General features: G+C 59.3%; 7 protein-coding genes across 8 annotated transcripts; 2 read left to right on the top strand and 5 right to left on the bottom strand.

The window, feature by feature from the left end:
- Nucleotides 1–507: 507 nt before the first annotated feature.
- SDRG_14241 (serine/threonine protein kinase) lies at nucleotides 508–1,852 on the top strand. Its single transcript, XM_008620356.1, has 4 exons — nucleotides 508–754; nucleotides 804–1,097; nucleotides 1,144–1,256; nucleotides 1,301–1,852. The coding sequence occupies exons 1-4, from the start codon at nucleotides 582–584 to the stop codon at nucleotides 1,669–1,671; spliced, it is 951 nt and encodes a 316-aa protein (XP_008618578.1). The 5' UTR covers nucleotides 508–581; the 3' UTR covers nucleotides 1,672–1,852.
- A 637-nt stretch (nucleotides 1,853–2,489) lies between these two features.
- SDRG_14240 (hypothetical protein) lies at nucleotides 2,490–3,598 on the bottom strand. The gene has a single exon (XM_008620355.1). The coding sequence runs from the start codon at nucleotides 3,532–3,534 to the stop codon at nucleotides 2,563–2,565; it is 972 nt and encodes a 323-aa protein (XP_008618577.1). The 5' UTR covers nucleotides 3,535–3,598; the 3' UTR covers nucleotides 2,490–2,562.
- A 1,420-nt stretch (nucleotides 3,599–5,018) lies between these two features.
- SDRG_14239 (hypothetical protein) lies at nucleotides 5,019–7,653 on the bottom strand (the record flags this gene model as incomplete). Its single annotated transcript, XM_008620354.1, has 17 exons — nucleotides 5,019–5,174; nucleotides 5,215–5,387; nucleotides 5,433–5,481; nucleotides 5,525–5,667; nucleotides 5,719–5,760; nucleotides 5,811–5,967; nucleotides 6,013–6,132; nucleotides 6,173–6,274; nucleotides 6,321–6,354; nucleotides 6,398–6,460; nucleotides 6,505–6,649; nucleotides 6,693–6,817; nucleotides 6,866–6,962; nucleotides 7,010–7,127; nucleotides 7,178–7,334; nucleotides 7,382–7,418; nucleotides 7,470–7,653. 17 exons carry the CDS (start codon nucleotides 7,651–7,653, stop codon nucleotides 5,019–5,021), a joined length of 1,902 nt encoding a protein of 633 aa, XP_008618576.1.
- An 88-nt stretch (nucleotides 7,654–7,741) lies between these two features.
- SDRG_14238 (hypothetical protein) lies at nucleotides 7,742–9,057 on the bottom strand (the record flags this gene model as incomplete). Its single annotated transcript, XM_008620353.1, has 8 exons — nucleotides 7,742–7,922; nucleotides 7,972–8,147; nucleotides 8,190–8,279; nucleotides 8,322–8,422; nucleotides 8,468–8,609; nucleotides 8,647–8,750; nucleotides 8,792–8,851; nucleotides 8,898–9,057. 8 exons carry the CDS (start codon nucleotides 9,055–9,057, stop codon nucleotides 7,742–7,744), a joined length of 1,014 nt encoding a protein of 337 aa, XP_008618575.1.
- Nucleotides 9,058–9,174: 117 nt separating this feature from the next.
- On the bottom strand, nucleotides 9,175–11,158 carry SDRG_14237 (hypothetical protein). Its single transcript, XM_008620352.1, has 7 exons — nucleotides 11,042–11,158; nucleotides 10,571–10,995; nucleotides 10,150–10,522; nucleotides 9,990–10,098; nucleotides 9,686–9,939; nucleotides 9,376–9,630; nucleotides 9,175–9,322 (listed from the first exon to the last, which is right to left on the bottom strand). Exons 1-7 carry the CDS (start codon nucleotides 11,123–11,125, stop codon nucleotides 9,308–9,310), a joined length of 1,515 nt encoding a protein of 504 aa, XP_008618574.1. The 5' UTR covers nucleotides 11,126–11,158; the 3' UTR covers nucleotides 9,175–9,307.
- A 789-nt stretch (nucleotides 11,159–11,947) lies between these two features.
- Nucleotides 11,948–12,331, top strand: SDRG_14236 (hypothetical protein; the record flags this gene model as incomplete). Its single annotated transcript, XM_008620351.1, has 3 exons — nucleotides 11,948–11,995; nucleotides 12,040–12,163; nucleotides 12,216–12,331. The coding sequence occupies 3 exons, from the start codon at nucleotides 11,948–11,950 to the stop codon at nucleotides 12,329–12,331; spliced, it is 288 nt and encodes a 95-aa protein (XP_008618573.1).
- SDRG_14235 lies at nucleotides 12,255–14,433 on the bottom strand. Of its 2 annotated transcripts, none has more exons than XM_008620350.1 (11): nucleotides 14,150–14,433; nucleotides 13,913–14,099; nucleotides 13,768–13,871; nucleotides 13,580–13,720; nucleotides 13,468–13,536; nucleotides 13,244–13,417; nucleotides 13,076–13,194; nucleotides 12,863–13,032; nucleotides 12,688–12,818; nucleotides 12,529–12,642; nucleotides 12,255–12,487 (listed from the first exon to the last, which is right to left on the bottom strand). In XM_008620350.1, exons 1-11 carry the CDS (start codon nucleotides 14,405–14,407, stop codon nucleotides 12,350–12,352), a joined length of 1,605 nt encoding a protein of 534 aa, XP_008618572.1. In that variant the 5' UTR covers nucleotides 14,408–14,433; the 3' UTR covers nucleotides 12,255–12,349. The 2 variants fall into 2 exon arrangements, with proteins under 2 accessions (XP_008618572.1, XP_008618571.1); XM_008620349.1 differs by having other exon boundaries at nucleotides 12,688–12,815.
- Nucleotides 14,434–14,612: the final 179 nt, after the last annotated feature.

The raw sequence follows: 14,612 nt of genomic DNA, 5'->3' as shown, positions 1-14,612 counted from the left end.
AGGCGATATTTCTTGTGGCATTGGCGTGTTGCGACGTGAACCAGGGCTGGCGCTGCTGTGCTATGGAACCACCGAGGCAACAAGTCCGTAGGCTATACACGTGGCGATGCCAACGCCTCGGCTACCTTTGCGTGTCGCTAAGATGCAACGTCTGGCTGGACTGACGCATGCAGCTCCTGCTACGGTAGCGGAGAATGCAGTCGCTTCCATTGCTGGCCTGACGCCAGGCGTTCAGTACTGGTAGGAGATTGCGGAAGGCCATCGGTCATGGCCAACGGCGCGCACTCGTGGCGGCTGTGCGAGCTGTGCGAGGCGGTCGGTCGGGGGCGTGCAGCCGCCTGTCAGCGGGGCGCGAAGCGGCCCACTGCCGATCCAACATGGGCGGGACCAGCTCGGAGTTGTCTGATGCCAGGATTCGTCCAAAAATGGCCTTTCTTCGCCACGGACCAATCACAGCGCGTTCTGCCACTTTGAGCAAGGCCATTGGTGAAAAAGATATCGAATCTTCCGAGGACGGTTTCTTCGATTTCGAACCGGGGCCGGCCACGAAGGAGCGACCGGAGCCCATTCTACATCCACCGATGGACCGCTTCAGCTACGTCCGCACGCTGCGGGATGCGATCTACGGCAAGGTTATCCTCGCCCGGCGAAACGCGAGCAACCACGACGAGCTCGTCGCGATCAAGATGATGAGCCTTGAGCACCTCGCGGCGCGCACGGCGCTGCGGGGCAACCTCCACATCAAGGAAGACGGGTACGAACTCACAAGAAGCACGCGAGCGTGGCTTCACCCATGACGCTAGGCTGCAAGAGTTTGCGATCTTACAAAGCTTGGCACCACATGCGTCGCTTCTGCATCTCCTCGAAGATTTCGAGCACGACAACATGTTGTGCCTGGTGTTTACCTACTGTCCGTACGGCGAGCTCTTTGACCAAGTGCACGGGCCCAACAAGACGTCACGAGGTGTCCACGAAGCAGTTGCCGCGCGCTGGTTTCGACAGATTGTGCTGGGCGTTGCCCACATCCACGCAGCCGGCGTCGCCCACCGCGACTTGTCCCTAGAGAACATTTTGCTGGATGCGCAGCAACATTGCCGGTACATTCTCGTCGACTTGCGCATGGCTCATGCCAACGAATGCCAGGATATGTGATTTCGGCCTGGCGACACAGCGCGGCGATCTCACCACAGGCCGCGTCGGCAAACCCTTCTACATGGCCCCCGAAGTCTACCTCGGCGACCAGACGAGTTACAACGGTACTTCAACGCAGCGCTATTCAAGCTCACATGCGCACCTCTAGGCTTCACCGCCGACGTGTGGTCCCTTGGCATCTTGCTTTTCATCTTGGTCTGTGGTATGCCGCCCCTGGAAGTGCCCGGCGACCACGACGCCCGCTTCCGCATCGTCCGGCAAGAAGGCATTCGCGCGCTCGTCAAGATGTGGGGACTGCGTCTCTCGGAGCGCGTCCTCGACCTCATCGCACAGCTACTTCGCGTCCAGCCGCACGAACGGCCATCGCTCGAGACCATTTTGCTGCACCCGTGGCTCACGGACACCGACGACGGCAGTTGCGCGGTCGACTGCAGGCCACCGACGACGACCACCGACGAGACGGACGTCGGGCGCTGCGACGGCCAGCGCCATGGCAGTTGCATGGCCTATGTGGCCTGATGGGCGTGCGTTCGTGGGTGTTGACGTCGTTGAGTACAGTGTATATGTTTGGCGGGTGGTGTAAGTAATAGCATACCACGCCCTTGTTGGCAGAAGATTCGCCGCGCGTGGCTTGATTGCCGTCGCGCACTCGGAGGAATCTGCGGGCTTACTCGCCAGTGCCACTCTCGTGATTCTTCGACTTGTGGTCACGGCGCAACTCGGTGGTCCGTCGGAGCTGACACGCGGCTAACGCCTCTTTGCACTACGAACTTAGTGCAAAGTGGAGATCACGCGATGGTCGCCGCAGCGTTCTAGACAGGCGTCGCCACTTGTTATGTGCGGCCTCATACACAGTGCCCCGTCGCTGCATCTGGTCGCCGGATCAGACACCACGTGCGCCTGCAATTGTCAATTCTTCCGGGGTCTGGTAATCGATGACGCGCCGACGTTTCTCGCACCACGGATGCTAAGCGCGTCACGACATGGGTTGAGCGGTGCCTTGAAGAACCAGCGCGGCCGCGCTCAAGCGGCGTGGCCGTGGGATGTTGCGCCCACAACTTGCCCCCACGGTCGCATCGGTGTTGGCATCGGCGACATCGGCATCTGCGACGGCGATGTCGACTCGGCGGCTGTAGCGGTCCTTGTTGTCGTCGTTGCCGCCGCCCGTCTAGTCCACAAGGTCGCCCAGTCCCGTATAAAGTACACGCCTATGTCCACACGCGACACGTCGGGCAATGTTCATGGACACGGCGAGGCGGAGAAGATGATGGGGATTCTGTCGTCGGGACGATGAGACTGGCGATCGTCCATCGGCGACTACCTGGTACGACGCGTTATTCCAGTACAAAGGACAACACGGCGAAGCGCCATTGGTATTACAACGCGTTAAATAAAAGGACGACGGACGACTTATAAGCTCATGCTCGTGGCGTCGTCAGTGGCGCGCATGCTTTGTTCGACGAGCTTGGCGTGCGTCATGCAGTAGCCGGAGCGCTGGCTGTTTTTGCCGCAGCCCTCATACTTGCACGGGCGCCCGCCGCCGTGGCACTTGCAGCGGCCGCGCGCCTGGGCCGACCGCGTGCACCCGGGCTCGGAGCAGCGCCGGCCGCCGCCGTGGGCGATGCAATGGCCGCCGCCTTGGTCGGAAATCTTGCAGCCCGCGGTTTGGCAGCGCCGCCCACCGCCGTGGCCCTTGCAAAGGCCGCGCGACCGAATGCCCTTGTTGCAGCCGGGCACGCGGCAGAGGCGCGGGTTGGCCTTCTCGGACGCCGACGAGCTGGGCTTGCGCGCCGGGCGGTACCCTCCGATGTCGTGCGCCGACCCCGTCGACGACGGCGCGTTGGACGACGGCGAGTACGAGCCCGACCCGTGGCGGCTGTTGTACATACCGGCGTTCGCATTCACGTTGGCGGTGTTGATCGTCGTCGGTCGCCCGTACGGGTGGTGCATGCCCTCGAGCGCGTCGAGCTGCGGAATGCACTGAATCGCTTCGTCTAAAAAGTCGGCGTCCAAGTGCTTGTAGCGCTGGCCTTCGTACGGCGGCAATGGCATCGGCGCAAGGTTGTCGTGGCCGTAGCTGTAGTTGGCCGCCGGGTTGGCCGTCGCCGTATTATACGGCGGGTACTCGTTGTAAAAGGCGCGCGGGTCGCCAGCGTTGGGCGCCTGGTTGTACTCGCTGTACGGCGCGTGTTGGTGATGCGGCGCCGTCGGCGCCTGCTGCGGGTTGCTGTAGTCGTACCCGGTTTGGTCGTACCGGCCGCCGTGGAGGAGCTCGTACTTCATCATGGCCGACTCGTGGTCGTAGCGCGTCTGTGCGTCGAGGGGCTTGTTGGGGAAGCGGTAGCCGGGAAAGCTGTTCATGCGTACACTGCTGCTGGCCATATACGTACGACCAAAGAAGGGCACTAGAAGGATGTGCACGGGCCGGAGCAGATTCCCAAATGCTGCTGCTCTTCGTTGTGTCTGTCAACGCGGCCAGACGCTGGATTCCGAGCGTGACCAATGCCCGCAGACAGAGAGAGTCCCACTCTCCAAGCAACCAGCTCAGTTTGCCCTTCCACCCATGCGTCGAACGAGCCGTCGAACGAGGCGCAGCTGCGTCCGGGTCCTCCCGCTGTGCTTCCTATGCTTTGCAAAGCCACACGTTCGGCATGCGAGCCAACTACCTCGACATCGCTTTGGTCTATACGCAGCTGGTCGCAGGTAAACATACAACCACGCGCCCGTCGTGTACGCACCAATCGAGTGCTCTGTCTTTGCGCCTTTTTTTGCAGTGGGATCAGAGCCCGTCGTCGAGAATGAAGAAGGCGCCATCACGTGGTATACACGGTGGGTACCGAACCTTGCACCTCCGACTTGTATCTGGTTCACATCCTCGACGCCATCCGCGAGGTTGATTGGTCGTGACGCGGCCAGCGTGCGCAAGGATCCAGTGCCAATCTCGCGGGAAGCTGCGCGTCTAATAGACGTCGTCCGTCTCATGCTCACTCAACGACGATTATGGGGAAGGGCCACGGTCTGGGGTTCTTGAAGCCACCACCTGAATGGACGCGTAATGCCCGCCATATGGCGCGGACCTTGACGTTTAGTCTTGCGGAGCCGCGAGCCACAACGCCGCCGCGATGTTCCGCTGCCGACACCGCGCGCGGTCCGTGACGAGCGCGGACAGACAATGTGTACACGTTCTCTGGCGTAGACCCGGGAAATCATGTCTACTATTTTGGAACAAGACGACATTGCACTTTCGATGCGAGTGAGCCAAACAGGCGCTGCCACGTCCTCATGGCGGACAGGCCCACCACTTGGCGCGCATACGTATATATACGGCACGGTCGATGGCGGTGTCAAGACGACCCGATCCAGTGTATCGCTTCCGAGACGAACAGGCCGAGAAACGTGCGTCCGCGCTCGTGTCTCTGCTCCCAAAGGACGTTCGACGATGATATGGCCACACGTGGACGATCCTTGTCCAGTTTAGCTGGCATGGGATCGGCATCAATCCTATTGGGTCACTCCTGTGTGGCCGATGCGTAATGCCATCGATGACGGGCGGGTCGATGGAGGTCACCCTCACCCATGCAGCGAAACGTGATGCGTCAGGGCCACGCTTCGCGTCAGTCGACGACCAGCGATGCGACCCTGGTCTTTGCTGCAAAGCAGCGCTACCGTCATCGTTGTTGCTGGCGTCACTGGGCGCACCCACGATTATGTATCTTGATTCATTACATGTCCTTCTTTGCGGTGCATCTTACTTTATTGAACGACGTTCTTAGTAGCTGCATTTGCCGGCAGCTGCGCGCAACGTGATGGCTTCTTCTCAGTCCCTTCAACTCATCTCGCGTGATTACTGTAGCCGACAAGAAATGCTAACTGGTCGCGTGGTAGTACTTTAGCTGCACGTACGACAACATGTACACGGCGCGCTCCAGATGCACCGACGGCGGTTCGCGGACGTCGGCTGTCACTGCGGTGTCGTGGCACTCGGTGTCGAGCGCTGCGAAGCGCACGAATCGCCCGACCATCTACGGAGCATGAACAACGCGCTTTGGGAACACAACGTACGGTGCGAGCGAGCCGGACGCTCTCTAGAATGTGGTTGACGAGCACCGCGGTGGCGACCATCGCCGCGTCGGTCTTTCCAGCGAGCTGCACTGTCGCCCGCTTGAAGTGGAAGTCGTCGGCCATGCTAATTCGCTTGGCGAGCCAGTCAAAGAAGCTCCGCGTGCTCAGAACGCCTACGCCTTCCCAGTCGTAACGCAGAGAGCGAGCAATTTTGTTACCTTTGGTGTTCATGCGCACGTTGGCCACAAAGCCGTCGTACGCGTGGTCCTACTCCACACGATTGTCCGATGTACATGTTGTCAGATCGTACCTGAATCGCCGTCGACGCTTCGAGGCGCAAGAGGTGCTGGCCCACGAGACGGAGCGCCTTGTCGTCGGTAATCTCGACTTCGGCGGCGGCACACTGGGCCTGGAGCCGCATGAGGTACCACCACGCCGACTGGTCGACGGTGCCTACGACAATACATCCATGGGTTCCGTAGACATCAAATCCGAGGGTTCTACCAGCAAACGCGCACCCAAACAGTTCGATCTGAGGACTCTCGGCTACACAATACGACGTTGTCTACTGCATGAACACAAGCGGCGTGGCGCACGAGAAAAATGGTCGACGGCCTGCAGAAGCGCAAAGCACGCCAACATGGCGACGCGCTCGTCGCCGTACCGGTCGAGGAGCAGGCCAAAGACGACTTGCGGCAGTGTCGGCGTCGGCTCGGCTTCAATCGCCAACAGCGCCGTGCGCTTGTGCGAGTTCTACCTCTCGGGATGCAAACATGGTTTCAACTTGCGCAAAAGCACCTCGTACTCGGCGAGGAGCTTGTCGCACGCGCGCTCGGCCTGCGCAATGCGCGCCCAGACAAGGCCAAGGAAGCGTTCGAGTTCGCCGACGTTGAGCCGATGCGCTTGTTTGGGGATGCGCTATACCGTCGTTCAGCCTCCCACTTGCGAATCGGTGTACATTCTGGGCACAGGCGAGGTATGGCGTCCAGAGCACACTGTCGGTGGCCAACTGCGGTGGTACGAGCAAGGCTGCGAGCGATGGATCGAGCGCATGAGCTTCCTATGCTGGTTGTCGTCGGTCGTTCGAGACAAAGCCATTCGTGTACCCCGGAGAGGTTGTTGCTGGCTTGCGCAATGTGTCTACATACTGTGCATGAGCGCGACCTCGCGGTCGATTTGGTACGCTTCCAAGGCTGCTAGCTCGTCTAGGATGCCACGCACGTCGTGAAGAAACGCGTGCCGGAGCCTACACGTAAGTCGTCACTGGCGAAAAGGCTAGGAACAACCAACACGCGCTGCGTCTCGTCGTTGCAAAAGCGCACGGCGTGGTCGTACTCGGCGATGCGTGCATTGCGCAAGAGCAGTAGCTGGAGCTCGGTGCGGAGAGCTTGGTCGAGATCGCGCACGGCCGGCGCCATGGTCTCGTGCTGGTTCCCTTTTACTATATTTCAGTGTCGCTCATCAGCGACGGAGCGTACGCTGTGTGGTATCGTCGATCGCATCAAACTGCTGCCGCATCGCGTCGGCCTTTTCACGAACCGCGTGGAGGTCGCGAATCTCGGCTTGGTACCCGGCTATCGCGGTGCTCATGGCGTGCAGCTCCCTACTCCATCCGTATATTCAACTCATGCAATCGCTATATCCAGTCGACCGCTGCATCGCAAAGAGCGTCGCTTTCATGTCGTGCTGGTGCTGCCGCGACTCTTCCGAGAGGTTCTTGTACGCTTCCCGGACGCTGCTCGCATGGGCTACACCATTAGTGTGGTCACCAGTACGAACGACAGAGAGCCAATACATTTGTACTCGAGGAGCTCGCCAAATGTGTCGTCGAGCTGGCACCGGTACTCGCGCTCGCGCTCAAAGAGCGACCGCTTCTGCTGCAGCAGCCGGGCTTCGCTCGTCGCCACCTCTTTCTACATGCGGTAGCCAAACGTACGAAAGGACTATGACGCTGCTAATGTACCTCGGCCACCTGGACGCGCGTGCGCTCGCGGCAAGCAAGGTCGAGCAGCACAAAGCACGGGATCTCACGCAACGACGCGCGCGCCTGCATCTCGGCGGCGGTGCCCGTGTCGGCAAACATCCCGGCGTCCGCAAAGTGCCTGGCTGTCGCCTCATCGCTACTCGTAGCAGCTATCGGTACCATCAAAGGCGAGGCCAACGGTACCTAAAGACGGCGCTGCGAAGCTCGACGAGGAGCGCGCCTACACGCCGATCTCTCCTCAATAGGTGTAGGAGGGATTGATCGACAGTACGCAAAAGCGGTCCGTAGAGGCCAACGTCGTTGGTCATCGCGTCGGCGAGCGCCAAGCAGCCCTTCACTCGCTGCTCCTTGCCAAAGAGAGGGTTGGTCGCTTGCTTGGAGTCGACGAAAAGCTGCTTCAAGCGCACATCGTATGCGTTGATGGCCGACCGCGGCGTGTTCCCGCGCCCCTTCATCTCCGAGACCGTTTCGGTGGCGTCGGTTGGGCTGGTGACAAGCGTGTCTCAACAGCTTCGATCGGCAAAGGCAAGATCTTTGCATTTCTTAGAGCCACATGACCGATTGCTTGAAGGGCGGCGACGTCAAGAGCTCTTCGTGGAACGCGGGGCTGTGCTTTGTCGGGAGAAGGGGCGTCGACTCGCCGCGTCGGGGCAGGTACTTGTGTACGCGCATCATGGCGACAACGATCAGAGCCGGTAGGATCTCGGGCAGCGAGTACAAGACCCTAGCAATATTGATCTGAGTGAGTGCAATTGATGTCTGAGCGACAAGACCAGGGGTTCACAGCTTGGTGCGGAAACGATACGACGTAAAAGCCGGTGAAGCTCTTGAAGAGGAACGAGACGCCGCACGTGAGACCGAGCCACCACACGCGGGTGCCGAGCGACTGCGCTAGCGGCGAGAGCTCAAACGACTGCAAGTCGACCTTGAGTCGGTACGCGCCACGGACCTACCAAGCCCTAGTTGGCAACAGAGGCAGCCGGATGCGTACCAAGAGACACGCGAGTGCAAAGTAGAAGAGCGATTCGATCACGTCGCGCGAGCTGTTGAGGAGATTCGTCTTGGCCATCGGCAGCAGCGTCTGTTTATTGTCTTGAGATGCCGGAATCGAAGCGGGAGGTACCTCGGCCAAGAAGAGGATGGCTTCGACGAGATACATCCACACGTTGATGACAACCACGTAGCTCTTGCTCGATCGACGCGGTGCTATCCACCGACTTTCCTCTGCACGCATCGATCAGATGCAACATAGGAGAGGTATAGGCGCACGGCGCACGGACGTGGCGGTGACGTTGCGCATGTCGTCCCAGAACCGCAAGAGAATCGTGAACGCCGAGACGTACAAGAGCGTCGCAACGTGCTCCCAGAGCGCGACGCCCAGCGGGAAGAGGTCCATGTCCATACCGAAAAACTAGCAACGATGAGCCACGAAAGGACGGCCTTCGTACCGGGTTGTACACGTACGTGTGCTCGAACGTCCCGTTGACGTTCTTGGCTTCGAACGCATGCACGTCGAGGAGGATGAACCACGCCGCCCGACACGCAAACGCGCCTTTCCATGGCATATCGTCTCCATTCCTTTGAAGGAAGTACCTGTGAGGAGCGTCGGGAACCAGCGGAGGCGGCGCACGGGCAGGAGCGGCGTCGCATGGCCTGCCATGAAGTAAGAACCCCGCGGAGGGAATCATGAGCCGGCTACCATGCTCGAGGAGGTTGCGCGACCGGTGGATCGACGTGGTCACGATCCACGCGAGCGCGAGCAGGTACATGGTCGCGCATGTGGCTTCGGTGGAGGTCACGTGGATGCAGTGCTCGTACCCGACGAGGCAGATCGCAGTCGGGAGCGCCTCGAGGTGCATCCTGCAAAATCGGCAAGTGCAGCGCGACCTATACCGCCGGATACTCGACATCATCGTTCGGATACGCCGAGCAGATGCGACGCCACGTCGCATAGCTGGCGAAAAATGCAAGACAAAGGGCATGCTACTAGAACTGCATTGATGTGTATATACGACCAGCGCCGGACGTAATTTAGATGTGTACATAATTCAACTACCAAGAGGCTCCGAGGGACCCGACCACAAGACAGACAGGTCGCAGGCGCGGGCTTTACATAATGCCGCACTACACATTCACACACCATGAGCACACGAGTAGAACTGCCGAGAAGCACGTACGCCTTCGTTGTTGCCTTCCTTCTCCTGCTCGTCGTCGTACTCGTCTTCATTGAGGCCCTCGGCATGCGAGCAGACGACTTCGCCTTCGGCGTTCTTGACAAGAGCGACATCGCCCTTGGGGTTCCAGATGGCCTTCTTGACGGCGTAAAAGTCCATCAGATCTTGCTCGCCTTCCGGGACCGTCGGGTTCTTGCCCGACAGGACCGAGACCTTGCCACCCGGCTGAATCACGTAGTCATCCGGGAACGAGAACACCTAGACCAGCATGTAATTGTGAGACACAAGCGTCGCAAGTGCATGGTAATCCTACGTGGTTGCTCGACTTGCTCGTGATTTGCCAGCCGTTGAGGGGAAGCGGGGTCGCGCCCGTGTTTTCGAGGATGATACGGCCCTCGTCGAGGTTGAGCTGGCGGATACGGAAATCGCCCGACGCGTGGGTCTTTCGCCGCTTCTGCGCGCGCGACGACTGCGGCGTCGACTTGCGCTTCTTTTGGGTCGACGCCTTAGGCTCAACACCGAAACGCGTCTCTTCGCGGTCCAGGATGCTGCGGTACGCCGAGATTTCTAGATCAAAATGTGAGCATATTGGCATATGGAGAGTAGGAAAACGGTACCAGCGTCAAGGGCGATCTTGATGTCCATGAGGTCGTTGAACTCCAAGTCCTTCTCCTTGCGCGCCTTGCGAGCGGCTTCAATGTTGGATTCGTACACACGGCGGTCCTCCTACACGCAGCATTTCGTACCCATAGAAAAGACAAGGTCCTGTCAACATACCTGGAACTTCTTGCGGTCGGCGCGGTACTGCGACTCGACGACGGCGAGCTTCTCCGTGAGCGACTGGCGAAGCTTGAGGCTCTCATCGTAATCGTTAGCCGTGCGTTCATAGTCGGTACGCAAAGCAGTGGTTTCCTTGGTCGCTTCTTCGAGCTGCGAGCGCAGACCTTCGACGACACCTTCAAAGTGGCTGCGCACTTCGTTTTCGACCACCTGCTGGCGCTCTTCCGACTCCCGGCGCCATGCGGCAAGCGCTTCCGAGTGCTTGGCGTTCATTTCCTTGCGGAGAGCAGTCATCTCTGAGTCGCGGGTCATTGAGAACTCGGATGTCTTCTGCTTCAACTGCTCGAGCTCCGACGTGGCATCGTGCAAGCTATATACTCATAAGCTTTTTGGTCGTACACGGATGCAGTATGCATACCTCGCCAGCGTTTTGCGGTACTCCTTCTCCATATCGCTGAGCTTGCGGCGCTCGCTCTGGAGCGCCGTCGCGTTGCTCGCGAGGGCTTCCTTGGCAGCCTTGCAGCTCTCTTTCTCCTTGGCGAGATCGCTCTGGACCGTCTCGAGGTACGTCTTGGTGTTGTTGAGCTCCTTGACCTGCTCGCGGAGCTGGACGAGCTCGTTGTACTGCTCTTTCTCGAGGTTCTGGACGCGGATCTTGGCCTCGCGCTCTTCCTCGTACTTTTTGCGGACTTCCTCCAGCTCCTTGGAGAGACGCGTCTTGGTCATGGTCAGGTCGAGCTGCATGCGATCGCGGATGGACTCGAGCTCCTTCTCGGCGATCTCCTTCGAGTCTTCGACCTCCTTGACGCGGAGCACGTACATCTCGAGTCGGTTGTTAAGGGCCTAGGAAGCGCTCCATGAGCCGCGGGTCTTCCTCGGGCGCATGTACCTGGAGCGTGGTCTTCTCGTCCAGACGCTTGGACTTCATGGGGGAGAAGCTCTCACGCTTCGATGCTAGGGACGACGACGACATGGCGACCTGCGCTGCTGCTCGACGATTCTAAAATGGGTCCTCCCCACCATACAAAGTTCAAGGTACTTGGGGGTACCCCCAGGAGCCTCGGCATTTTATTCGCAATTTTTATCTCCTTTGAGATTTTGTATGCAATTAAAACCGCCCTGTCGCGCGCGAAGCCGAATTTCAAAAGGCGCGAAGCCCGAAATTCGGATTTGGCCTTGGCTTTGTGCACTCGTTATCTTGCACTTTGTATGTGGCCACGAAATTCGGACCAAATGACTGCAGCCAGTAATACCCCCCCGGAATGAATAGCGCGGTTTGTATAATGAAAACCTCGTTCCAACGCTAATGACTTTAACGTGACGTCAAACGCGTTTTTTCGACCTTGACGTTAGCAGCACCACATGCCACGGTGCTGACCCAAAACGCGTATGGCCGACGCAACCAGCGACAGCAAAAGCATCACTAGCGAAGTAGTACTGTACGGCGGTCTATCGTCTCGAGCCTCGTCGCAACCCTGCTCGGCACCAGGCCTTTCTAGCGGTGGTATAGAACTCAAATGCGGCAGCAGCCCCACGCTTCGGGGAGAATGTACCTGGCTTCCTCGCTTCCCTTGCGATATCGAAAGGACGTGCTACAGTGGGACACGGGCTTACATGACCACGACAATAAGCTCTTAGTTTGCCAACCGGCACCAGCTGCATGCTATTGTCACCACCGAGAGCACATGGAGAGACCCTATACGTTCTACTCGTTTTGTATCATGGTCACCTTCTGAAAAACCGCTCGGTTTCATACGAATAACCCTCTTTAACGCTAAAACGCCTCCACGCGTCCATGGACAAAGCCAAGGCCGGTCCGCGCGAGGACAACATGAAGATCATGGTAGGCGTCGCATGCGAGACGACGTAGAGGACCATGCAGCGCAGGTGCATGTCCTCGACAAGACCATCGTCGTCTCCTGTGGCACGGGCAGCCAGCGCATGCAATGGCTCGGCCACGTGGGCATTGCGCGTTACGACGAGGAGCATCTCCAGGGTTGGCTACAGCTCGGTACATAGGCAGACATGATCTCTGGCAGAATGGCTTATGCAGCGGGTGCTAGGCAAGCCGGCCAAGATCACATCCAGCGCAGGGGTACCCTTCCAGGCTAACGACGTCATTTGCGAAGTTCTCCAGGACAAGGACCATGTCTATGTCGAGCCAACGCGACAACCGTGACCTTCTTACACGATGATTCTATCCCGTGCGCGCCGTGTGCGCAGGCTCGAGCACGGATTGTACAAAGAGTTCTTCGTCCTCAATCGACGCGTCCGGGTACAACGCTTCGTAGACAGCGACGACCTCAATGAGCTCCGAGAGCTTCTTGGCCTTTTTCTATTCCGTCATGAGACGATGTAGCCATCGTATCGCAGTACCTGCAGGAGGCGCTGGAGATGCGGCGTCGGCAGCCGATTGCGCATTGCGCCTGCGATGTGGCTCAAGCGGCGTGTGGCAAAGGCAGCTTGGAACGCTGCCAACGCTTCCTTAGCCTACACACGGGTCAGGTTGCGTGCACGAAGGTACTGCGAACGTACGTCAGGCCGGTCGCCGTGGGCCAAGTGCCACAGAACAGGCAACACCTTCTCGAACACTGCACCGTGCGCGCGGCGCCAGAGCACAAGCTGCACGTAGTGCGCTGTCGGCGAATGCGCATGCGCCGCTGCTACTACAAGACCATGGGCTATGGATCGAGTAGCTCTACCGACGGACCTTGCACAAAGCTCTGCGCAGCGTCGATCACGTCTGCGATCGCCTTGGCCTCGGCCTTGGACCACTTGAGGTCGTCCTTGATCGCGTCCATAAAGAGCTTTTGATCACGCCACATTGGTTGACTCAGAAACTCAAAGCTCGCATTGACGAGGTCGGTCAGTGGCACCTCGCTACGCCCCATCCATCACTACTGGGACATCAAACGTCGTGTACCTCGGCTCGGTCAGAAGCGTCGCGAGCGCATCGCCCAACAGCGTCGATGTCGCCGGGAGTTCGACGCAGTGCACCAAGGCCGACGCGAGAAGGTGCGTCGGGTCGTACTGCGCCTTGTTCTACCATACTTATCGTGTCGGTACCACCCTGCCAAAGCATCCCGCGCACCGCAAGGGTCGCCGAGGTCGGCGCAACGTGCTGCTGCACAAAGCCGACCGAGTCGAGCATGTGCGCTGAGGACGGCACGCACGTGAGGCGCGGCAAGAGGAGCGGCCACAAGGCCAAGTCGGTGAGCACGCGCATCGCCCGGCCCGGGTCACTGCCCGCGAGCATCTTGCGGACCTAAAGCACTCGCCACATCATACGAAAATCTTAGTCTCCCAACGACGGACCTCGATGCCAATACGCTCACGGCTCACTTTGTGCCCGAGTGCGTCTTGCACCCGCGCGTCCTTGGCGGCCTTCGGCGATGTCAGAGGCGCCACGACGTGGAGGATGCCATACCTCCAGAAGCGCGTCGTCGAGGGAGAAGTGGTAATGACACGCAAAACGAATCGCGCGGAGGACACGGAGCGGGTCGTCGAGGAAGGTCTCGAGGGGCGGCAGCGGCGTGCGCACGCGCTTGGCGGCAAGATCCGCGAGGCCCTACCCCGTGTGGAATATAATGCGAGAGAAGCACGGGATAATAATACCTCGCCCGTGCAGTCTTCGATGGCCATGGTCGAGAGGTTGAAGAAGAGCGCGTTGATGGTGATGTCACGCCGCAATGCATCCTCGGTCGGCGTCGCGGGTGTGTCTACCGCCATCGAACGCATGGACTTGTCAAATGGAGCGTACCGGACAAGATCGGGATGCGCGACGTCGGGTCAGCATACGTCTCGGAGCGCAAGTGCACAAAGTCGAGGTCGTGGCCGAGCAGCTTGACGGTCGCGCAAGCGAGGTGCTTGCTCGCGTCCGTGTTCTTCTTCACAATGTAAAAGCCCTTGGGCGACACGCCGCTCGCGTTCTGGAAGGCCAAAATGTGCTAGGACGAGACGACATTCTATCGTGCGAGAGAGCTCTGTTATGTAGTACCTGCGCAAAGGCCTCGCCCGTGCCAACGTCGAGCGCAATGTCAATGTCGTCGCTGGGCAGGCCAAGGAGCTTGTCGCGCACCCAGCCGCCGGCGACGCGCAGCGTGACCTCGGGCGCCGACGTGTCCTTGATAAACTGCAGCACCTGGAAGAGCTTCGTCTCGGCCGGCGTCAGCGACAGCGTCGGCGCCGCCTGCTGCGAAAGCCGGCGCGCGAGCTGCGGCCGCCATTGCCGCCACCGCAGTGCTCCTGCTCGCATGCTAGTTGTCGTCCAATAAAGGCAAGCCCGAAACGCTTATTTCCCACGTTTTCCCACATGTTTTTCACACGCTGCAGTTTTCACAATGTGTGGAATACACCGTCGCAAATCACACGGTGAATAACGTGGGATACGTGAGAAAAGAGAAAGGCCGATTTCGCAGAGCTCAATGCAGCATCAGCCAAAAGCCAAAGGCCAAAAGCAG

Source organism: Saprolegnia diclina, assembly GCF_000281045.1.
Source record: "Saprolegnia diclina VS20 unplaced genomic scaffold supercont1.69, whole genome shotgun sequence".
In the NCBI taxonomy this organism is placed as follows: Eukaryota; Oomycota; class Saprolegniomycetes; order Saprolegniales; family Saprolegniaceae; genus Saprolegnia; species Saprolegnia diclina.
This window is presented reverse-complemented; position numbering and strand designations above follow the sequence as displayed.